At 39.5% G+C, this 25,097-nt stretch overlaps 1 protein-coding gene across 1 annotated transcript; it reads left to right on the top strand.

Moving 5' to 3' along the window:
* Positions 1-7,957: 7,957 nt before the first annotated feature.
* Positions 7,958-24,177, top strand: LOC134086276 (NACHT, LRR and PYD domains-containing protein 12-like). The gene is made up of 9 exons (XM_062540015.1): positions 7,958-8,017; positions 13,355-13,640; positions 14,223-16,053; positions 16,571-16,744; positions 16,873-17,040; positions 18,148-18,318; positions 18,611-18,784; positions 22,567-22,613; positions 22,738-24,177. Exons 2-9 carry the CDS (start codon positions 13,385-13,387, stop codon positions 23,295-23,297), a joined length of 3,381 nt encoding a protein of 1,126 aa, XP_062395999.1. The 5' UTR covers positions 7,958-8,017; positions 13,355-13,384; the 3' UTR covers positions 23,298-24,177.
* Positions 24,178-25,097: the final 920 nt, after the last annotated feature.

Here is a 25,097-nt window from a genome sequence, read left to right as displayed (position 1 = left end):
TTCTTTAATTCACATCATCTGCCTCAAGACTAAGAGGTAGTCATACAGTATGATAGTCAGAAGAAGAAACTTTTGGTTTTGTCCTTTTGGACAAAAAGGGTGTTTGGTGTTGATGTGGTGGCTGTTCAAACTGATGTGAATGATTACCCTGATTTATTTTCCTTGTTTGTTGCTGATGTTTTGCCCTTGTGGTAATCAAAATGCTGTCATGCTAAATATATTATTGTAGATACTGTATCGCACCAATCTTGTGAGCATTGTTTTCTTGTTTCACAATTTAGTTAAGATAAGTGATACATGTATTTGGTAATGCTATCTCTTGCTTTTATGATCTATACATTTAAGTGTATTAAGTGCTACAGTGTAAGCACTTGATACAGTGCTGTAAGAATACAGAACGTATCGCACACAAAGATTACAAGTATTTTCTATGTCTTATTTGTTTGCAGCTTCTCTAACATTGCCCCACACTGTCAATAAAGGTGCTTGCTTGTGAAACACTATTTTGGTTAACTGGGTTCATTTAGTTAAACACTTACCCAGGGCTGCAAAAACAACACAAACGCCAGTTGCCAAAAAAGCCAAGCGAACAGAGGCAGCAGAGAGGCAAGCTATAGCCTACGAAACGCACTATTAGTTTATGGCATTAGATTAAACAGAGCACATTTTGTTTACCACGGACAAAGGTCAAGTAATGAGTTGGGGGTCCGTGAGATCTTGTTGCTTGTGCATGATGCGGCACGGTAAGTCCTTTTCTGAAGGAAGAGGGGGTGTTTAAAATGCCAAATGACACTGCCGCCATCTTCCGGGCGGAGGTGTGATCTAATGGGATGTTACTTCATATCCTGTTTACGACTAGGCTATTACTACTACAACTAATATATTTTAAAAATAATAATTAATAAATAAACCTAACCTAACTAAATTTTGCTTGCTAGTTGGGTTTGTTTTAATGCTCTATGGGACTTATTAATAATATTGATTGAAAAAAATGTCCTGGGGTGCATCTCATTCGTCTTTTAGGCTACATCCTCCCTTCCTTCCTCGCTCCTCGTCCTCACTGATCTACATAAAGGATGATGGGGCGGCAACAATGGGATAGTCTATAGTTGTGGATCAGTGGTAACGAGCCTGGAGGACCGAGCAGAGTGACCGAGAGAAGTTGAGAGGCACCCCTGATCTCACTTTCCCAAATTGACCTTGTCAATGTTCTGGGCAGCCTCAGTAAGCTATTCATTGTTAGATCTTTCTTTATTGCTTTCTTCATCTTTTCCCTTTTTCTGGAATACTTAGTGCAGTTTAACCCTTAAACAGGCAGAAGTGAAAAATTAGTTGAAAAAAATCATTTCATGTTATTTTTTGTCTCATTTGCACCTAAGGAAATCATTCCCATACTCATTTTGAAAATATTTTGGATATTTTGGATTTTATGAGTTGTATCTCCCAGGATACGTTGCCCTATTAAGGTACGAAAAAAATCAAAATGGTAAACATTTTAAGGTTTTATTTAATAAACATAACTGATAGAAACTTTATTTTTTTTGCCCATTTATTTAACAAATATAATTCTTAAAATTAATTTTATATTTTTTTATGAAGCTCTTCATAGTATGAATATCAAAATTCGTAAAAAAAATAAAATAAAATAAAAAAATCCGAAATTTTTAAAAAATTCATTTTTTTTTAATTTTTTTTTTTAATCCTGATGATCACAATGCTCCACATTTCCTCTATAAACAGTCAACATCACAAATCTTATCTACTTTGTCAGTATTTGTGTACACTAATCTAGCCTGGAAAATACAGACCCTGGCAATTTAGAAAGGTTAAGGGTCTGGCCACGAATAATGTAATGGCCTAACTCGAGGGACGGCACCAAGCATGCATTTAAAAATTTCACTGCACGCAATTGGATAACACTACGACCAACGTTTACTCTGACTGATTCCGGACTTTGACGCAATTAGATATCACTATGACCAATGTTTACTGACTTCCAACGTTGCAGCTCTGTCGTCATCTGTTAAGCTCGCCTCTGGGCCGCCTATATCAGATACACCGATGTGATTGCTTCCCCGCAATGCAAGGGAAAAAAATAATGTGCATCATTACTCATTGCCACAGTCTGTTGCAGACACAATTCCAAGTGTGCTCTCGCGAGGACTCTGAATTTACAGGGTGACGTTAATCTGCAAAAATCTGCAAAATATCCGCAACGTATAGCCTATACACACTCTAACAGTGCTGAGTTGAGAATATGACTGGGGAAAGTCACAGTTTTAGGAAGCTATCCAGACCAATAAGGGGCAGCATATTGGTTAAGATGGTTTGCCTGCTCACAAATATGACCAAGTGTCCATCAATGAAGGCACTGTCACCTAAATTCCTTAGCTTTTTTGGGCGTTTGTTCCATTTGTCCCCCCCCCCCCCCCCCCATCAGAACTATCCTCCTTTTCTAATTCTTCATTCTGCCTGATAATTGCTTCCTCATCTTCATCCTCATCACTACTGCCTGAGTCTAAAGAGCCTTCAGGGTTAGGGTTCTCTATCACTCTCATACTCGTCCATCTGTTGCTATAAAATGAACTAACTGTGATACCCTGTGGGCATATATATATGGTTATACTGTCATAATGTACATACCTGTACCTGAAAACATTTGTTTTTGCAGTGTATATTAGTTTGTCTTCCTGTCTGAAACAAAATTTTCAATACCACATAGAATACACAATATTACACATTGACCACATGTTATACCGCTAATCTGGCAACGTATCTCGTGGGATACATACATTTCAAAGTTGCTAAACTAACACTTTGAGCATAATAGGCTTTATTTCCTTTCATAAATATATTTAGACTATAGTTATAATCAGTTATAATAGTTAATATGGTTGTTTTATTGAAAATAATTATGTTTTATACGTAATTACTCATCTCATGGTCAGCCTGTGCTCCAGCACTGGTGGCCATTTTGATTTCTGATCAGGCTGACGAAACAATGACTGATAACCTGAACCAAGTCATGTGACCTAGATACTGATAACAGACAAGACTTTTGATAACCGATAACTTGATTTGAAAAAAATATATATTGTGGCCCCATACAGGATGTTTAAAAGTATGTATCTCGTAGTGCACATCGTAAGCTATGTGTTTCACATTGTCTGCTTCTCAGTGTTCCATATAATAGCCTACTGTATGTAATCCTCTGTTTAGACTTGTGTATCCATATAGTTTGAGCATTTTGAATGGGCTATGTGATACCAAAAATGAGTGATTCTCCTGTAAGAATAGCGAGGGACCATCTGGGACTTTTTTTTAAAATTGGAATTTGAGGACAATCTGATTTCCCACAGCTGAAAGGCCACTGGACTCTTTTAGGTCTGAGCATCTGTATCAAAACGTGCCTTTTTATCTTCAACATTACCTACACGTAATTTATAGGCAATTATAATTTGCAGTAATTAATTAATTAATTTGTGGTAAGATGGGGTTGCATACAGAGTCTTGCAGACTACTTGCTGGGGTGTGAAAAGGGTTATGCTGGGTCTGTTGCCATCCTTGGTAGGATGATGATGATGATGATGATGATGATGATGATGATGATGGGGCACCCCTCACTGCTCCCTGAGCGCCGCTGTATGAAAGCAGCTCACTGCTCCGGGTTAGTGTGTTCACCTCACTGTGTGTTCACTGTGTGCTGTGTGTGTTCACTAATTCACGGATGCAGAGACCACATTCCTTGTATACCCAAGTAGACCTATATGTGGCCAATAACCCTGATTTGAATTGATTTGATTTGATTCAATTTCCAATATTCACATACCCTTATGGCCAGCTTATGTCAATTTATTAAATTGTGCGCATGATTTACTAAATTGAGAACTATATACTTAGTGAAATGAGCACAAATGAGCGTACGTTTTCTGGATATAAAATATATATCTTGCATGACCCCTCTAGAATAGGCCTATAGGCTACTAGTCAGGGGGCCAATTCTGAAAAGGGCTTCCGTTAAGACTTTTGCGGACATGTTTTGGTACAAGCGGTCAACCTATTTTTTTAGTTAGAAGACACCCATAGGTAAGATATTATGGTGGTTGTCAAGCAATTTATTTATTTTTTTGACTTGTGCAAGCAATTTCAGGCCAATTTTTTGGTTTCCTGCTCAACATGACATGCCAACGATAAATGTTGAATATCTCCACAACCACAAGAACCATATAGATAAAAATGGTATGGAATGAAAGCTAACACTCGTGGGATGTCTGCTGAAGTGTCAGAATTAACATTTATTGTACAGTATAAGAGACAACAGACCTAGAACATGAAAAAAACAATCTCCGCCTAAAGAGAACCAGTTTTCAAAGTGAATATCAGATTGGAAACATAACATAGCATTCCAAAACCTCTATCAATCAGTACCCCTATCTATGGGAATGAGTCAAGCCAAGTTTAAAGCTTGTAGGGAGAGACAGTGCACTGCTGCACATGTTGTAATACTTTAATGTTATGGCGAAAATGTAGAACTGTAGATGGTGGTCTATGGTGCTATTTGACTTCATTAATGTACCAGGTTGTGACAAATTGTGTTTAATGGACATATCACTATAGTTATCAATTCTACCCAAACATAACTGCTCTCTCAGTTCTTTAGGATTAGAGGTTAGTAACTAGTTAGTAGTAATAACTTTGTAATAGTCGTATGGCAAAGGCATTTTTCCCCATCCAAGCAGTGGTGCTCGGGTATAGGCAGCCAACAGAAGAAGGCACATGAAGGATGGCATGCTTTCCCCCCAGCTTTTAACCACAGAGGTCAGGTGCTTGGAGCTTGGTGAGTACAGGTCAGGTGCTTGGAGTTGACGATATGTGGATGTGAGGAAAGTGGAAGTCAGTGCAGTACCAGGCAGTGTCGATGTCCCTGACCAGGACTCAGACTGAGCACATGGACATGGTCCCTGGGTACCTTCTGTTGGCTGCCTACCTGAGCACCACTGCTTGGCTGCACTGTAAAACCCGGGAAGTTAACTTAAGTGTATATAAGTCATTCAGCTGAGTTATTTCTATGTGTGTAGTTTGTGTTGGGATAACTTTAAAGAGTCAAGTAAACTACTGTATACTAATTTTATTCACCTAATTTCAACTTGAGTAAAATACAGTCATGGCTGAAAGTGTTGGCACCCATGTTAAAGTTGACTAAAAAGAGGAATATAAAATCATCTTTTGGAAATTGATCTTAATGCCTTAAGTAATAAAAGTAGAACATATCCAACCTTTAAGGACACCAACGTTCAATGTGAATGAATAATGTATCATAAATAAATAAATGTATTGGCACCCCTATGTAACCCTATGGGAATTTAACACAAAGGGTTAACATAGGGGCAGCAGATTTTTAAAGGCCACTTATTTCATGGATCCAGGATACTATGCATCCTGATAAAGTTCCCTTGACCTTTGGAACTAAAATAGCCCCACATCATCACACACCCTTCACCATAAGTAGAGATTGGCATGGTGTTTTATTCAGTTGGCCTATTAGCTGGTTTGATTTGCATTGAGCTCAATGAGCATCAAACAGGCTAATAGGCTAACTGAAGAAAACTGAACAAAACACCATGCCAATCTCTAGGTATGGTGAAGGGTGTGTGATGATGTGGGGCAATTTTAGTTCTAAAGACCAATGGAACTTTATCAGGATGCATAGTATCCTGGATCCATGAAATAAGTGGCCTTTAAAAATAAAAATCTGCCTGCCTCTATGGGAGTTGAGAACATAGGCTTAACATAGGGGTGCCAATACATATGACCCCAGTCTTTTAAGGAAGAACATTTATTTATTCATGATACATTATTCATTGCATGGGGTGCCAACACTTTCAGCCATGACTGTATATGCCACTCATTTCAATTAAGTAATCATGGCAAGAAGTATATTCACAATAAGAAATGGCTGACCACACATTACATTTCCCAGAATGTCACTGTCCATAGTATTCTTAACACATCACATATTAATCTTGACTGAAATGGAATCTTAAATGCAATAGTTAAACTATATTTACGGCTATACTATAGCTGTTATGTTATTGTGTTATTTACATTGACACCACACACCATCAAGCAGATGACTATCCATAACAGACTTGGCCTGTGGGCTGATTTTAAAATCTTAGATCACTTGTAATGCTTCTGACAGACGTAATGATAATCTGAAGATACAGTATATCATGATGGCCAGTACTGCCATGGTGATAAATATTATGTTTCACTACCATCATTCTGCAGTAATCCTATTAATTTAATAGAAATTTAAACCTATAAAAAAATCCTGAAATCTTTACTCCTGAAGCTCATATCCTGTCCATAAGAGGGGTAATATAGTTACTCAATGTAAACATGCATAATGTGTCTGTATATCTCCCCAAGAGACAATACAGACAGACAATAGGAGGCTCAATCACACCATTGGGATACTCAACTTTGTGATACTTTCAAGTGACTATAGGTCAAAGTCAAATTGGGAAACGCAATCAACTTTGCATTAGGCCAAGAAAAAGTGAACTTCAAAATGTTCTTTATATTTTGAGAATGGGCTTCTCCTTAATGGTATATCTGATCATATTCTGAAAATCATCAACACAATATTTTTGCCCATCACCTGGTAAACAGTAAGAAGCCACAATTAACAGCTAAGAGAACAAATACTTATTAGAAAATCAAAGAAGCATTTACCCATAATCCATAGAAAATGATAGCTCACACATTGAGTACATTGCATTTTTTCGTGTGTAGGCCTACATAATTCTTACTTGTCATGACAATTCACTCAAGTTGTTATTAGGTGAATAAAATTAGTGTAGTTTACTTGACTCCTTTAAGTTATCCCAACACAAAATGCAATACATACTGTACAATATACTAATAACTCCAGTTGAATGACTTAATTACACTCAAATTAAATGAGTTGCCAAACTCAAATGTCAAGGCATCCGGTTTACTCAAATAATTTCAGATAAATTAGCTTCCCAGGCTTTACAGTATACTCAAATAATTTGAGTTCAGTTAACTTCCCGGGTTTTACAGGGGAAAAACATACCTTTGCCATACGACTATAACAAAGTTGTTATTGCTAACTAGTTACTAACCCCTAACCCTAAAGTAGTGAGAGAGCAGTTATGTTTGGATTGAATGAATAACTATAGTAATATGTCCATTAAATATCATTTGTGTCACAGCCTGGTATATTAATGAAGTTAAATAGCACTATACACCACCATCTACAGTTCTACATTTTCACTGTAACATTTAAATATTATAACTTGTGCAGTATTGCATGTCTCTCCCTACAAGCTTTTAACTTCGTCTTCACAACCACCCTGATATCTTACCTATTTGTGTCTTCTAACAAAAAAAAAATAGGGTGACACTGACAGCTTGAACCAAAACATGTCTGCAAAAGTCTTAACGGAAGCCCTTTTCAGAATTGGCCCCCTGACACAACAGTGGCCCTTGTGGTGTGATACTCTTGTGGTATTTATTGATCATTATTTTTTAATGATCATGCTTGCACACAAGTTGGATTATATTGCACATTTGCCCAAAATTACAGTAGGTAACATGGAAGAAAAAGGAAGCACTTTGGGGGGAAAATCCGCTTTTTCCATTTTTAAGAATATAGTGTTAAAATGGACAAAACAACATTTTCTAAGCTGACAACCTGTCTAGAACTCATGTTGAGGGGTTAAATATCAATACTGGATAGGTTGTATGCTTGTACCAAAAAGTGTCCGACAAAGTTTTAATATCAGTTTTGGCCCCCTGACTATACACCGCATTTGAAGGCGGCATTTCATTCATAGCCCTCTTACGCCCTCTATGGGATGTAGAAAAGTTTGCGGGTAGAAGCATGCGGGGCGGAGAGAAAGCTGCGCCTATTGGATGCGGAAGCATGTTGGAGAATAAGCTAAAGCCAAAGTTTTTGGTCGGCTAGTTTGACCCGACGCCAGGACAGGTAAGAGACTACATTTGCCTGCATAATGAGACAAGTCGCTTCTTTAAATGTTGTCAGTCAACCTCTACAACTTGTTTAATGTAGGCTAATGTATGCCTAATTCCAATAGGCATAGTTGTGCAAGAGAGTAGTAGCCTATACAGAATAGTTTTCAAAAAGATGAAGGATAATCGACTTTACGATCTTACTTTCTAACATGATTTCTGAACGCATAGCATATGTTAGCCTAGGTAGGCCTATATCCTGGCTTAAATGAATGGTTGGCACAGATATGTGGTAGGACTTTTTCTTTCTGAAAATGGATTTTTCCACCTCTGTTAAGCATGAATTGGTAAGTAAGTAGGCTTGCATAACGTTCTCCTAACGTTTTATTTGGTTGCACTAACGTTCCCCTAACCTAGGGGCAACCAAATATAATGTTGCGTTGCAGTAACGTTCCACCAACCACGTCCATATAAAACCTCGCGGCAACCTTCAACGTTGCCATTTGGATGTATTAACGTTCCCCGGGCCGTAATCATTGACATTTAATAATCTAAGGACAAACTTTAAAGAACGTAGCCTGCCTGACCATAGCTGCAATCAGGGGCATGACAATAGGGAAGTAGGGTAAGGAATGATTTTCGCGGCCGGACTCTTCAGAGTGACATTGACATTTGTTTCAGCTGAGCCCTTGTGGGAATGTTGAGGCTTACCCGTGGGAAAGTACAGTAGCCTAATTCACTCGCGTCACCAGATAGGCCTAGCGAGCCTACTTCAGAACCATGTTTACAATCAGGATTTTAAAGTAGGCTATCATTAGGCTATAACATGCTCCTGCTCGATGGCCCCTCTTTAAAACTGTAATTAAATACATATTTAAAGATCGTATTTCACAATTGAAAACAGTGCGGGAGTTGACTAAGATGCGGATAGCAATCGAGAACAGCTAGGCCTACATCACTGCGTTTTTGGGAGATTTGCACTCTCATCATGCTTTAAAAAAAAAAAAAAAAAAAACATGGTTATGGTTATGGTTATAGTTATTTAGCGCCTTTGTCCAAAGCGACATACAAATAAATAGCAATAGCCTACAAATTCAATTAACAGTGAACAATTACAAAAATAGGGAGAATAGCAATATTATCAATAAAACTGTACAAAATAATATCATTTTAATCAATAACCTAATGAGAAATAAAACAATGAATATATAGGAGAATAGCAATAAAATAAGTCATTCAATCAATCAATCAATCATATATCATAACAATAACTATGGCATGGTAAGGCTACATTTTAGGAGAATAGCAAAAATAAAAACAACAATGCAAATTCTATCAATGGACAAATTATAACAAAAACAATACTATTATTATACAAACCATAACACATAAGAAACGCTCAGTAGACTAAGTGCATATTAAACAAATATGCTTTAATACCCCTCTTAAAAGATCCAAAACTGTTGCTGGAACAGAGAGCACTGGGCAACTCATTCCACCAACATGGAACCACTGATGAATAGAATCTACAATTTGACCTAGCATATATGGTTGGTCGACATAACAGACGCTCATCAGAAGATCGCAATGGGCGGTTGGGAATGTACATTGATCAAAGAACTGAAGTCAAAGAACATACCAGTGACAGTGGACTCTGCAGAGCATTATTTTTTCTAAATTGAAACAGCAAAGCTCAATCACCAGCAGTGTTTTTTCATAGGTAGCTCCTCGTGAAACAAGCATTCATCATTGACACAATAATATAATAATCAATATGAGAGACATGTCTCATATTTTAATTGCGAGCTACCTTATTGATATAGGCCTGCTACATAATGCTATATCATAATTAGTTATTTAAAATTGCATTCTTGCTGATGGTGGTGTTATGCCTGTTTTTATGGTGGTCATATGCAACGAAATTCTACACTGCGGACAGAAAGATTCGCAAGGTTTGTGGTTCAATAAATCATAAAGAACGTTTTCGTTAGCCTATAGCAGTTATATCTAACTATTTATTATAAGGTAGGCTAGACTAAGGCACAGCCCGGTTTTCATCCGAAAGAAGCGTCTACATAAAGTGCTCTAAGTGAATACACCCATGCTAAAGTTGACTTAAAAGAGGAATAAAAAATATATATATATATTTTGAAAATTGATCCAAAATCCAACCCTTAAGGACACTTATTTTCTTTGTGAAAGAATAATGTATCGTAAATAAATAAATAAATGTTTAAATACAGGGGACATGTGAGTAGGCTACAATTTCCAAAATATTATGTTTTATTCCTCTTTTAAGTCAACTTTAGCATGGGTGTATTCACTTACTGTGCATTCAGACCGAAACCGTCAAAAATGTCAAAATCGCTGGTGAAGCTCATAGTGCGACGCTCAACCCAGTTCAGCGCCAAAAGCGTCAAAGCTATGAAGTGAGACATTCGACCAAACCATAAGCAGCAATCCTGAGAGTTCGACCTTCTGATTGGTTGACGCCGAACCGTGTCATAGCTCATTACCATAAAGTTAACTGAGGCTCAACTTTTTTTGACGCCCGTGACGCCACGCTCACGCCCAGAATGCTTTTGACGTCAGTAACGCCGACTCTCCATAGAAAATGAATGATTTCCGGCGCCCTTGACGTTTTTGACGGTTTCGGTCTGAATGCATTGTAAGGCGGAAAATTTGCTAGTCGACTACACCACCTAGTGCTGGGCGGTATGGCCAAAAATGTATATCACGGTATTTTTCAAAATTCTGACGGTTTCACGGTATATGACGGTATTTTTTTTCCATGCACAATCAGATGTTCGCAACATTTTCTATGGGTTGACCAAGGAATTACTGCAGTAGATTGACTTAGGATGGCCTATTTTACTGTCATGATGAGTGAATATTTAAGCAATATAGCACGAGTGGGAGTGGGTTGTTGCTGGATATTCCCACAGGTGTTGTTCGGCCGTAGCCTCGAGGCCGGAGGCTACGTTGCTTTTATACAACAACGACCACGAGTGCTATATTGCTTTTATACAACAATTCTACCACTTGTTTTTTGCGCTAATTTCCCATTATAATCTATACGTTTAAATCGCTAAAACTGTCTTGTTTGTAGAACTACTTCTCTCCGCCACAAATTTCCTACTTGCAGGACAAACTGCCGTTACTAGTTCTAAATGGATGGTTGCTATGGCCAAAGGCCAGTTGTTAGTTCTAAAAGCACGTTGCTATGGCCAATAGCCAGTCGTTAGTTCTATCTCTCCCGTTGTCAAGCAATAAACGTTAGCTCGCATTGCGTCTGGTTAGGACATGCTTTTAGCTTTGAAACATCACTATTTTACTTAGCCTACATGCCATCCAACTAGCTAATATCCACCTCCGTCATATTCTACGTTCTGAGCGTCTGTATTTCAGCTGGGATGCAACGTGACAGTTCGTTTTAACTTGACATTGTATCGCGGAGTGATTTATTATTAGCTGTGAAAAGTCCGAGTGGATTATCGTGGGATATTTCAACTCATGGAACGTCTCTCGGCCAATCAGAAACAAAGAAACAGCTTCTTAGAACCCAATTGTTGTATAATGTAGAATAATTCCACACCAGAGCCATGTATCTATATGGCTCTGTTCCACACTAGTGGTAGTATTACAGGTTGCATGGCCATGATGCTGTTTACAAAGAGGCACTCATGATTCCAATGGGCAATTGCAGTCAAAATACAGAACTTTTACTATGCAAATTGCACAAACCTACACAAAAAGTAGTGCAAATACTTATGCTTCAAGTTCAAGCCCAAGTACACTGTTTTCAAGTAAATATAAAAAGGAAATATAAAACAAGTGTGACTAAGTGAAGAGACTGCTCCGCTAATATGCCTACTCTGTCAAATAGGCCCATCAGAATCATGCTGTGTTGTTATTGTGTGCTCTACACATAACGTTAGTGGTAGGCTAACGTTTACAGAATTCACGTGGATGTCTTGTTAGCCTATCAAGTTACGGTTCGCTAAGCAAAATGTAAACACAAAAGTTCGTTTCAGTGCACTGATGACAGTCAAGATCATGACCAACTAGTATTGTTCAGTTCATGTCTGTAACATGCTTTACTTGCTACTTGGATAATTTCAGCGAATGTTATTAAGGTAAGATGAATGATAAGATCATAAAGCTTTCCTGTGTTCGGTGGGTTCGCCTACTAGCCAGCTAGCTAGTAACAGCGGTGAACAATCTTTGGGTTTTTTTTTCCTACTGGAAAATCCCTTTCAATGTAGGTTATTAAGACCAGTGATGCTTTCTTTAACTAGGGGAACAATTGAAGGTATTCTGTGCAACACCCGTAAATAAATCCCTTACCAAAGGAACAAATAAGCCTTCTGCATCATTATTAAAGGGAAAACGTGAGGTGTCTTGTGTTACAGGCTCCACTGTTTACTTTCTCCATGCGTGTTTAGAAGCGCAACACTGAAAAGGGTCCCGTCTGAAACAATGACGCGCGACGCAGCATTCCGCCCACAGTGTAGCCTAATCAAATAGGCTACACCGGTATGGCGGTATATTAAAAATTCATATCATAACGAAAATATACACCGGTATTCGGTGTGAACCGGTATACCGCCCAGCACTAACACCACCCCAGTTACCGGGACAGAGGAAACGTCACACAGGTTCGTTATGCTTTCGAAAGACAGAGACATAAGCACATGGACGCATACAATAATTTATTAAATATAAGGACAGCCATTTAAACACACACAAGTCAGAAAGATCAGCAGCCACCCCAAAACCACCTTTTTGGAAGATACTGAGCCGGGATTTACTGGAAAGGAGTTTTCAGAACACGGGTGCATCTCACACATACACACACACACACACACACACACACACACACTGGAGGGGTGATTGAAAATTGACACACAGTGAATCACTACACCACACAGTGATTTAGTCTCCCTACCATAAATACTGTACGTGGCCTATAGTCCACCCAATCAGTAGGCTACACGGGGTGAGGAGATGCTGCACAAGCATAACACCAAACAAATTGTAAATCACAAACAAATATAAACAGAAATAAAACTTGCAACCAGCATGGAAGCAAATTGCACATGATAAATGGGCTTATGTATGCAGAGCACACATGCGGATTAATGAAATGCATCCCTGTGAGCATATCGCTTTCGGCCGAGCGTCTAGGGACCGTCTACAAAGAGCAAAAATGCAAGTGGATACAAAGATAAATGAACATTTGTCAGTGTAAAATGTAAATGTAAATGTAATTGCACTTCATAATAGTCTTTATATTGTCACAACAATTGGCTTTGTGATCTGTCCACCATTCTCACATTCTCTTTCGTACCAGGATTCAGCATTTGACAGCTGACTTTCAGTAATGGCCGATTCCACGTCCAGTGAGTCGGCCATTACGGCTCAGACTGGACCTGTCCAACCCACCATTACGGCTCAAACTGGACCTCTCCAACCCACCATTACGGCTCAGACTGGACCTCTCCAACCCACCATTACGGCTCATACGGGTGGAGTTGCAGTCTTACCTCAACTACATTCTTGCCACATTGAAGGATCGGTCAACATCAACGTCAGCACATGCTTGGCTCCTGTGCTAAAATCAGATGCAGAAGTCATAGGTAACACTCTACAGTTCATAGATCAAATATTCACAAATCATTAAGGGTATGAATGAGGTGAAAAAGAGGTGCTGAAGTCTGACTTTGCTGTTATTTCAGATTTAATTATTATTATATAGTCTTCTTCAATGTATGAGGGATTTAAAAGGGAGTTTGACAGTAGTCAGTGTTACAGCTTTAAGATTAACACTGCCAGGTTTAGACATTTAAATCATTACATTTGGTTAACAGTTGAACATTTAGAATAAAAAAGTCATACAATGTAATATGTAGTTGAAGTAAATACACTGTTATTACATTTTGATTGGTTAACTTGTTATCATAATCTATTATATTTCAAAATGAACCTTCCCAACATAGTCACATGTGACCTCAAGCATTAATTACGGTATGCTACCATATCATAACACTTCATAAGCACAGTCTTGTCTATAAGCAGTTTCAATTTATAGACTTATGTCAGATGCTGTGATGCATTATGAATACTCACAGCACACCATTTGTGCCCAAAATATTCAAATGTATACTTTCAAACTAGTGGTCCATCTGATATTAAAGTCAATGCTGCCTTCTTTTCAACAGATATCCGCATTAAAAGAGTGTTTGAAAAACTGAAATCAAGTCAGAGAATGACATTTGGGAGCATTTTAGAAGGCATTTCAAAGAAAGGAACCCCAACGTTGCTCAATGACATTTACACAAAGCTGTACATCCTTGAGGGCGAGAAAGAGGGAATAAACCATGAACATGAGGTTTGGAACTTTGACAGCATTTCCAAATCACAATCCTCTCAAGACACTCCAATTGACCTCAATGACATTTTCAAACCTTTGCCCAATAAAAATGATCAAGAAGATTTTCGAATTGTGCTAACTAAAGGAATTGCTGGTATTGGGAAAACAGTTTCTGTGCATAAATTCATCCTTGACTGGGCAGAAGAGAAAGCCAACCAGGATGTGGACCTTATGATTGTGCTTCCCTTTCGAGATCTGAACACGTTGATCGAAGATGATGAAGGGTACAGTCTTCAAGAGCTGCTGGAGGAGTTTCATCCTGGACTTAGAGATGTCAAAGACCCAAAGGACTATGAGAACTGTAAGATTGTGTTCATCTTTGATGGTCTGGATGAAAGCCGACTTCCTCTTGATTTCCACAACAACAGGAGGACGTCTAATGTAACAAAGAAGTGTTCAGTGGATGAGCTGATTACAAATCTCATACAATCTGATCGTCTTTTGCCATCTGCACGTATTTGGATAACTTCTCGACCGGCAGCACTCCACAAAGTCAGCGACTGGACACAAGTGACACATCGTTTGACTGAAATTCAAGGATTCAGTGACCCACAGAAGGAGGAGTATTTCAGGAAGAAGATCCGTGATGATAATTTGGCTGACAGGGTTATCTCCCATATCAAAACATCTAGAAGCCTGCACATCATGTGTCACATCCCAGTCTTCTGTTGGATATCAGCGACAGTGCTTTCTTCTCCGGAGGTCTTGGACACTGCTTGCGAAAACATCCCTACCTCCCTCACTACCGTGTACACCCGATTTCTTCTTTATCAGATGCAGAAGAAGAATGAGAAGTACTACGGCAAACACAATACGGTGCCACTGACAGAGACAGACATGATGGTAATCCTCAAATTGGGTGAGCTGGCCTTTGCAAACTTGGAGAAACAAAACCTGGTGTTTTCTGAGAGGGACCTGAGCAAGTATGACATTGACGTCACTGATGTCTCCGTACATTCAGGAGTGTTTACAGAAGTGATCAAAGAGGAAGATCCCATCTTCAAAGAGAAGTGGTACAGCTTTGTCCATCTCACCATACAAGAGTATCTTGCTGCATTCTACACATTCTACCAGTTTTTCTCTGAAAGGACTCTCTACGCATATGACTATGAAGGTGAAGGAAGACAGAGTGATAATACAGAGAAAACGGAAACTCTACATGATTTACACAAGGCTGCAATTGGCCAGGCGCTTGAGAGCAGTAACGGACATCTGGATCTCTTTCTCCGATTCCTTCTTGGGCTCTCGGTGGATGAGAGTCTGGGGAGATGTTTGAATTTACAAATAACCAGAGATCAAGAGAGCATCATGAGAACCAGCCAGCTCATTAAAACCAAGTTCAGAAAGGACAACGAGAGAAAGTTTCTATCCCCCGAACGTTGCATCAATCTCTTTCACTGCCTCACCGAACTCAAAGACAACTCAATGGTGAAAGAAATTCAGAGCTTCATGAGGAATCTTTCTGATCAGACGATAAGCGCAGCCCAGTGCACTGCTCTGGCCTATATGATTACCGCGTCAGATGAGGTGATGGAGGAGTTTGACCTGAGGAAGTACAAGACATCAAGAGAGGGTCGGATAAGACTGATTCCGGTTCTGGGACGCTGCGTCAGAGCTAAGTGAGTATCGTCTTGGTTGATAACTTCACCCTGGAGGGAAAATGCTGATTTAATGATTCTACAGTACATTTTGATAGTAGTACCTATAAAAGCAATTCACCCCCTTGGATATTTCCACTTTCACTGCTTTTATAAATGGAATCTTGATAAATTCATATTGCACTTTTTTTGCAATAATTTAATTTGCAATTATAAAAATACACACACACACACACACACACACACTCTCTCTCTCTCTCCTTTTTTTGATGGACACCATTTATTGTCAGTCTCCTGAAATGTAGCTAAGCTTTATCCTCACCTTTCCTCTCTCTGCTAAAACAACCCAAGTACTAAGTGAAGAGAAAAGTCTGCTGCAACCAGAATTTTGATCCCAGTTGTTTTATTTAAAAAAAACACTTAAAAGACATTTCTGTTTTTAAAAAAAAAAAAAAATTGGGACTCTTCTCTTAACTTAGTCTCCTGAAATGTAGCTAAGCTAGGCTAACAGATAAAATGTTTTTTTCTTCCTTCACAGACTTTGTGCATGCGAATTGGATCAAGATACCTGTGACATATTGGTGAGGTCCATGGAGATGCCATTATCCCAACTTAAGATACTTGACTTGAGTTACAACCCCTTGACAGATGCTGGAGTAGAGAAAGTTCTTCAGCCACTTTTAAGCAAAAAGTGTGACCTGGAAACGCTGAGGTATTGTGTCACTTGCTTGCTTGTCTGTAGAAATAGACCTGTTGTACTGTAGAAACATGATATAAAATATGTTTCTATGTTATGCACTGGTGGGCTTTCTTACACATACTGGCCTATTTTGTTACCAGGTTGTGTGCCTGTCACATCACCAAGATGTCCTGTGCGACACTGGCCAAGGTCCTTCAGCAGTCGAGTCTCAGGGAACTGGACCTGAGTGGCAATCTGTTAGGAGATGAAGGAGTCAAGCTGCTCTGCACCGGACTAATGAGTCCCCACTGTCGGTTAAACACACTGGGGTGAGTATTGGGGAATGGAAAAGTGAAGCCTTTGTGAGCTTGTGAAACATTCCGAATGCAACAGTTCGTACAGTAGGATGGAACAGCACAAATTCCGTATACTTCAGACAGAGAATTACAGACAATTTTCATCGGCCCTGCATTTCCTAGAATGCCACAGCCCCAGTCCACATATTCTAAGAGTTTGTTGTAGATGCACTTTGTCAAGTCTGAGTCAATTGAGCTTATGATATGAGAGGAATGCAGCTCTCATTCTAACTAGCCTAATGTTACTCGGCAAGCAGAAGCAGAGCAGGGCAGGTCTTGGCAACTCCGTCTGGTTGAGATCCGATGTAAAGATAGAGCGAAGCAAATAGTGGTCATTATTAGCCTGTTATCTTATTTGGTGAAAATTGTGGCACATGGGCACTTTTGATCTTTTTAATGACTTTCATCATTTGTGTTAGAGGCCAAGTCACTAACGTTTTGCTGAAGGTAGTCTACAGGATTAATTTATGGTTGTCAATGATGTTGCCAAACATAGGCTGGACCAACACAAATGGGAGTGTTTTACACTTTAACTTCAAGAACACAAATTACTAAGTAGATCAGTTATTATTGAGGTATAACATAGTTCAACGTTAAAGGAAAATTCCTGACACTTGTTAAACTATGCAAAAAAAGTTGTGAACATTCTTAGTAGGCGTCACAGTAACTTATATCGCTCCAAACCTTTTCCATCACATTTATATCGATTTAACTTACTCTCCTTAATCCACCTCTAGCGAGCGTATTAACGTAGCGCGTCGAATTGAGTGTTAAAGCGATATAAGTCCTTTTCCATCACGTGTCGCACTAACTTTTTGATGCGCATCGTTTTTAAGCTAATTAACTTTTTAAAGGAAAAAGGACTTTTGAGTGCCCAACTTTGTAACACCTTCAAGTGAGGTCAGCGTTAGTTGAGAAACTAATCAATTCCACATTGAGGCCAGAAGTCCTCTTAAGTAGCAGTGATATTAGCCTTGTGCTATCATCTTTACACAGAGGCTTACTCTGATTAAGTCTGACTGAGATATACCCTGTTGTTTTGCTTCCTACAGTGTATGTGTGTGTGTGTTTCCATTCTAGATTGAACGACTGCAACCTCTATAAAGGATCATGTGAAGCTTTGGCTCCGGTCTTGTGGTCTTTTTCGGAGCTGAAAGACTTAGACCTGTCCGACAACGACTTGCCAAACGCAGGACTGAGACGACTATCGGTTGGATTAAGGAATCCCAACTGCTCCCTTCGTGTCCTCAGGTGCAAATATGATATGGAAAACCATGCTGTCCTTTATCATTGTTTTAATATACTTAGGCATGGGTCATATCCTAATATGAATCCATGCCTATATGATCCATGCAGGCTTCTTTACCTAATATCTTTGAATTAGTAGAATTAGTTGCCAACATAGTGTTTACTCTGAAGTCTCCCAAACTACCTAAGTTTGATTGTTATTCCTGAATTACAAGCTGCCTTTGTTTAAGAAAAAAAAAAAAACCTCTGCCAAAATGAATGAATGTAAATACTGTATACACTTGCTCCTTTGCAGGCTGTCTGGTTGCCAGATCACAGAGAGAGGCTGTGCTTTGCTTGCCTCCGCTCTCATCAGAAATCCCCATCATCTTGAAGAGCTGGATCTCAGCTACAATCACCCTGGAGAGTCAGGAATACAGCTGCTGTCTGCCAGACTGGAAGATCCACACTGCCATCTACAGAAGCTGAAGTAGGTTTAAGATAATTTTGTGGTATAGTCAGATGGTGCAATTGGCAATCATTGAATAATAGCTGTTAATGATTTGGCGAGAACGCAGGAACACAAACCTTGAAACTCACAAGTGAGGTCGAAATAGGTTTCATAGCAGAAATCTCATCAAAGGAATATTTTCATGTTGAAGTGAAATATGTATGTGTGGGTATACTGTATATACATATTCAGGGTTTCCCCCAGAAAATTTGTCAGTTAAGGTGGTGTCTGTCCAGGGGAAGGGGGCGTCGCCGTAGCGTCCCTGCCGCATCGCCGCCACTGCCCTACGATGGGAAGGGGGGGGTTAAGACCCTTGGTTTAACTGTAGAGTGACAACGACCGAGTCTTTTAGGAAGCAAGTCTGAGTCGAAACCGAGTCTTAAAGGAGTCAAGGCCGCATCAAGACCAACCAAAGAAAGGGTTTTTTATCATTTACATCACCAAGGATCATATAACAGTTCAATTCCCAAAGGGTAGAGAGGGGATTGTTGGCTACAGGAGCAGTCTTGCACACACTTGTCTAAATAACTTCTTTTCTGATTTACTTGAAGACAAGGAGGTCAGCTGAAGTAAAAATTTAGTAGGCTGTCAGCATTTCATTAATGTTGAAAATGTTGAATTTTGACACTAACTAGAAATGCAATTCCCGAGGAATTACACGAGGGGATGCAATCTGTTGGGTAGACTTTTATTTTGACACACAGGAAACACTTCAATAGGATGTGTAGTTCAGGGAGAGAGAGAGATGCTTAAAGCCAAACATTCTAAAGTGGAACTCTGTTCTAGAATCTTTGATTAAAAGTGACAGTTGGATTCACAGGGCAGTGTTCTAACTAGACTGGGAACTGAGAGTTCTGGCTCATTATGACATCACATTCTCCATTAAAGTCTATGGGGGAAAAATACACTTTTAATTACAAATATCTCAAAAAGTATAAACTTCTCAAAAATGTCAAATAGATTGTCTAGTAGATATTTGGAAGATCTACAGAACGGTGTTTCAACCAAGTTTGTACGTTAAGCGGTTCGGGCTGAATAGCGCGCACAAAAAGGTAAAAAGAATAATAATAATAAGAAGCGACCGGATTTCAATAGAGGGGATGCATCCCCTCTAATGACAGCAATATACCTGGATTTCACATTCATTGTATCAGATTTAATTGTATCAGCAACCAATTAAACATCATTAACACAATTTAGACAATATTATACCTTAAAAGTGTAAGTTTACAACTCCAATACAGGGCCTTTTGTATCTTTCAAAACCTTTACACTGCTCAGCATAGCACCATAGGATATATTTTAAAGCCAGTCAATATTATAATATTCTATTAAAACCAAGAATATTTGTAATGGTGGATATTTTAGAATACACCATGAAATAAAGATGAAACTGTATGAAAATGTAACATTGCGACTGTATGGTAAAGTTAGTGAATTGTGATTTAGTAGCCTAAAGCTGCAATTCTTTGATTGAAGCTGTATATTGTGCGTGCCTGTTGCTCAAGAGAGCCGGAACGTTTTTAATGCTTTTTAAAACATAATTAGCGAGATCGTACCGCATTGAACGCTAATATTTTGTCACTAGCAACCAAATCTGTCATCTGTCAAATAGCCTACAGTTGCATGTTCAGCTCTGAACAAAAACATTCAGGAGTTATTTCAGCAAAACCGAACCCGTCCCGCCCGGTCGGGATGAATGAAACTGGCATGGGAGACAAGAAGCTACAGTTGAAGTTTAAACTAGCCTGTGTAAACCTCAGACAATTTCAGTATTTTACAACACGTGAATGAATAGCCGTCACAAGTTGTTGTTAGCTGTAGGCTAGATGGCACAAGTGTTTGTCACAACAAATTACAAGATGCAGTGGGCTATGCATTCATAGTAGACGAGTGATAAAAAAAAAAAAAGATAAAGCGCTCAAAAGTGTTATGCCATTCATCTCATACATTTGGTAGATTCACCGGAGAACCATTCCTGTGAGAGTCGTCAAATCTAGCTAGGTTTAGGCTATTTGTGTTCGCAGTCACTCTGAGATATGCGTGGCAGTGGCACCTGATATCAAATACTCATGCTGAATGAGCGCGTCGCCTGTGCGCATAGGCCAACTCGATTAGAAAAAGTTTATTTTTTTTATGCGTTCTACAGAGAAGGGAGACTAGCGGCTACGGTTTGGAATGACAGGGATAAAACATGACAGAGTAATACGGCGAATATCACTATACATAATATATTTATTTATTTATTTATTGAAGACGCTAGTTAAGGCGGCAGCCCTGTGTTGTTAAGGCGGCCGCCTTAGCAGGAAAGCGCTGCGGGAAACCCTGATATTTATTATACGGCTCTCTAGAATGTTGAGGGAGCTCCCATTCACTTTGAATGGGCCTCCCCAACGTTCTGCGGTCAGTTATTTTTGCATAATGACCGCTCCGAAGGTATAATGACCGCTGCCAATGGCAACGGGTTCACTCCGCTAGTTGTTGCGGAAGCCACGAAACGGTAGCCAAGTCATTGCTAAAGACACATTGAGATAAGTTTCTTTTCTCGTTTTGGCAAGTAGCCGTATAATACGCGTGATAATGTGCGATTATCGGAAAATAATTCCCTTCAGTCGGGGTTCAGTTCATCCTGTCGGGAATTATTTTCCGCCGTTCTATACATTATCCCTTACATAATCTTCAGACTTATGAAAGTGCACATTATTAAATCTAATTAAAGCTAATTAAACCTTGAAAAAAACCTTGACCAAACATTGGTGAGCTTGCTCAATCCTCCCACTTATCAACAATATCTATAGGGCCCAATCACCCACCCAAGGCCATTTCAGACCTTTAAGAAGTTGTGTACCCATCTGGCATTTCCACAGAGAAAGTGCAAAGTGAGCTTGCTCAGAGAGGCATCTCCATGTCGTAAATGTTAGGGGCGAGACCAGTTAGAAAAGCATACACTACACACAGTATGGGCGTGATGTCTAAATTACGCTTGTTTCCAGCATTTTTCAAGACATGTTTATTCTTACGCTGCAACTGGAGTGATAGGAACGTTTCATGAATCATGCGTGATCCCCGTCATAAGATGATTTCTGCGCTCAGATCTACGCTGGTTTCTACACTCGGTTGATAAAGAGGGCCAATGTCATTTTTTTATCCTTTATCCTTTCTCTCTTCTCTCCATCCTCTCCACCCTCTCCCTTCTGGGGCAGCCGTGGCCTACTGGTTAGGGCTTCGGGCTTGTAACCTGAGGGTTGCCGGTTCGATCCCTGACCAGTCCACAGCTGAAGTGCCCTTGAGCAAGGCACCTAACCCCTCACTGCTCCCCGAGCGCCGCTGGTTGGGCTGGCAGCTCACTGCTCTGGGTTGTGTGATTCACCTCACTGTGTGTTCACTGTGTGTTGTGTGTTCACTAATTCGGTTAAATTGGGTTAAATACAGAGAACTGAATTTCCCTCACGGGATCAAAAAAGTATATATTCTATTCTCTCTCTCTCTCTCTCTCTCTCTCTCTCTCTCTCTCTCTCTCTCTCTCTCACACACACACACACACACACACACACACACACACAATACATCATGACTTCCCTGAAGGCCCCTTTGATATCATCTGTGTAAATCCAGGATAACTAACTTTACTTTCAGATATACAGCATGTATTTATGTATATGTACAGTTGTTGTAATTTCTTTTCACATGTTTCATTATATCCATAATGAATCATGAGTCAATTAAATATTAACATTAAATAATTAAATATTTTTTCACAGCATTGAGCATGTTGGGGAAAGGCACCTAAAATGGGGTTTCGAGAAATGTAAGTGCATTTAAAGTTTTCAATTATTTTAGAAACATTTTCTGTGTTACAGTACATACTGGTATTCGTTAAGATTAATTTTGTGTTTGTTTTTTGTATTACCTTTTTGTTCCGTTTGAAATAGATGCAGTAGACCTGAAATTTGATTTGAGCGATGGAGTAGACTTATCTCGAGACAGAAAGAAAGCCACAAGAAGAAACATGGAGGTGTTCTCCAGCCCATTGGACTCAGACGATGACGATATGTCTATTTTGCCAAAGTCCAACCTGCAAAACTCCCAGGTGGAAGTGCAGTGTTTCCCAAGTCTGTCGGGGGAACGCTTCTACTGGGAAGTGGATTGGACTGGTATGGTTTTCATTGGTATGAGACAAAGGTTTGGTATCAGCTCATTTGAGAACTATTATCTGGCATGCAGCAGGGATCAGTTCATTGCTTTCCACAACAACCGGGTCAGTACAAAGTCGGTGTCACATTTAAAGAAGCCAAATCCAGACCCTCAGCGGATCGGTGTGTATCTGGACTGGCCAGCGGGTATTTTGTCTTTCTACAGCGTCTCTTCGGGTGAGAGGACTTTCTTGCACACGTTTCACACCACATTTAGCGTACCCGTCGTACCTTTTTTTTCCTTTGCAAAGCCACATCCTTATGATGGCATTGGTTCAGTCACTCTTCGTACATTTTGAATCTGTGAATGAGGCAATTGCACTGTGAACACAGCAGAAAATATGTATACAGATGTGTAATTTCCACAGAATAAGCCTTATTATGTACAGTACTTCCAGGGTGAGTCCCTCATCACTGACATTAAAATGTGTGCTTTTTTAATCAAAAAGTAGCTGCAGTAGTAGTATTATAGCAGTAGTATAGGCATAAGTATAAGTATACGTATATACTTTTTTGATACGGTGAGGGAAATTCGTTCTCTGCATTTAACCCAATTTTAATTAGTGAACACACACAGCACACAGTGAACACACAGTGAGGTGAATCGCACACTAACCCAGAGCAGTGAGCTGCCTGCTTGGGGAGCACTTCAGCCGTGGACCGGTCGGGGATCGAACCCTCCAGTCACAAGCTCGAAGCCCTAACCAGTGGGCCACGGTGGTAGCAGCAGTAGTAGCAGTAGTAGCAGTAGTAGTAGTAGTAGTAGTAGTAGAAGCAGCAGCAGCAGTAGTAGCAGTAGTAGCAGTAGTAGTAGTTGTAGCAGCAGCAGCAGCAGCAGTAGTAGTAGTACAGTAGTAGTAGTAGTAGCAGCCTGAATTCATCATGCCCCACAAAGTGAGGAAGTCAAATGCCGTAATTGCTGTTTTCTGTTTGAGCTGTCAATATCTTGTATATCAGACGAAATGGCAGAACTTAACCATCTCACTTCTCCAGTGGCAGCAGTTTTGTTGTGAACCAAATCAACTCAAGTGCGCTCAGGTGAGGTAGAGAGGTGAGGTAGATTGTTCCAAGTCTGAACATGTTTTATTAATTCTATATTATTGACTCTTTCGATGAAACATTTCATTCATTTTCTATGGATCATACCTATGATGTGGTGATGTTATGAATAAAATGTGTTTTGATTTTAAAATTCACTATATTTGTGCTGACATCATTTACTGGGAAGCACTGTGCCATTCCTAATTGTACTCGATGTGAATACGCAGCCAATAAGAAGTATCGCTTATTAGGTTTTTATTTTTATTTTTTAGGCCTCACTTTAACTCACAACTCTGACGATGAGAGATTCCATTCACTATAGCCTGCTAAGCTAAGCTAGTGGTGGAGCTGCCGGACTAAGACAATGCATGCACGGAGACAATATGCTTTTCTAACTCTAGGGGAGATGGTGAATATCCAATTTCATAACATGGTGGCGTGTTTCTTTAAGATTTAAAAATTGAATTACAAAAACAGATATAAAAGGAAAAAATACATAACTGTATAATGAGGTCCAAATGACCAAGGCCATCCAATATATATTTTTTCAACCGTGTCCCTTGCATTAAAGATTTCTCTGGCTTCTCTAAAAATGTTAATGATATTATGTACTGTAGATGATGAACTCTAGTCTGGCTATCACCATTCTAAGCTCAATCTTTTAAGATTTAACATAGTATGGGGAGGCTGCGCTTTGTTTCTACTGCACAAGAGGTCAGATCAATGGGCATCGTTCAAATGACTCCGTACACTTGGATAGTCCTTCAACCAATCAGACCAATGATCCGGTGCGTCTTTTGGATAAGCTAGTTTCTGATTGGAGCCAAAAGTTCTGGCAGGGAACAGAGGAGATAGATGTGCAGGTTTCCAGCCTGAGCTGCCGGGCGAAATCCAAATTCGCCGGACGTTCAGGCAGGGTTCACCCAGGCAGCTTAGGTGAAATTCCCAAATCCTTCACAATGTCATGTTAAACATTATTCTTACATTGTTGTTACATTTGCCTACACAGGTTTACAGGGTTCCTCCTTTTCCTGTTTATTCCAGCCTTTGCTGCATCC

The sequence above is a fragment of the Sardina pilchardus genome, chromosome 1 (assembly GCF_963854185.1).
Source record: "Sardina pilchardus chromosome 1, fSarPil1.1, whole genome shotgun sequence".
In the NCBI taxonomy this organism is placed as follows: Eukaryota; Metazoa; Chordata; class Actinopteri; order Clupeiformes; family Clupeidae; genus Sardina; species Sardina pilchardus.
The sequence above is the reverse complement of the archived record's forward strand: the minus strand, read 5'-3'. Positions and strand labels throughout refer to the sequence as shown.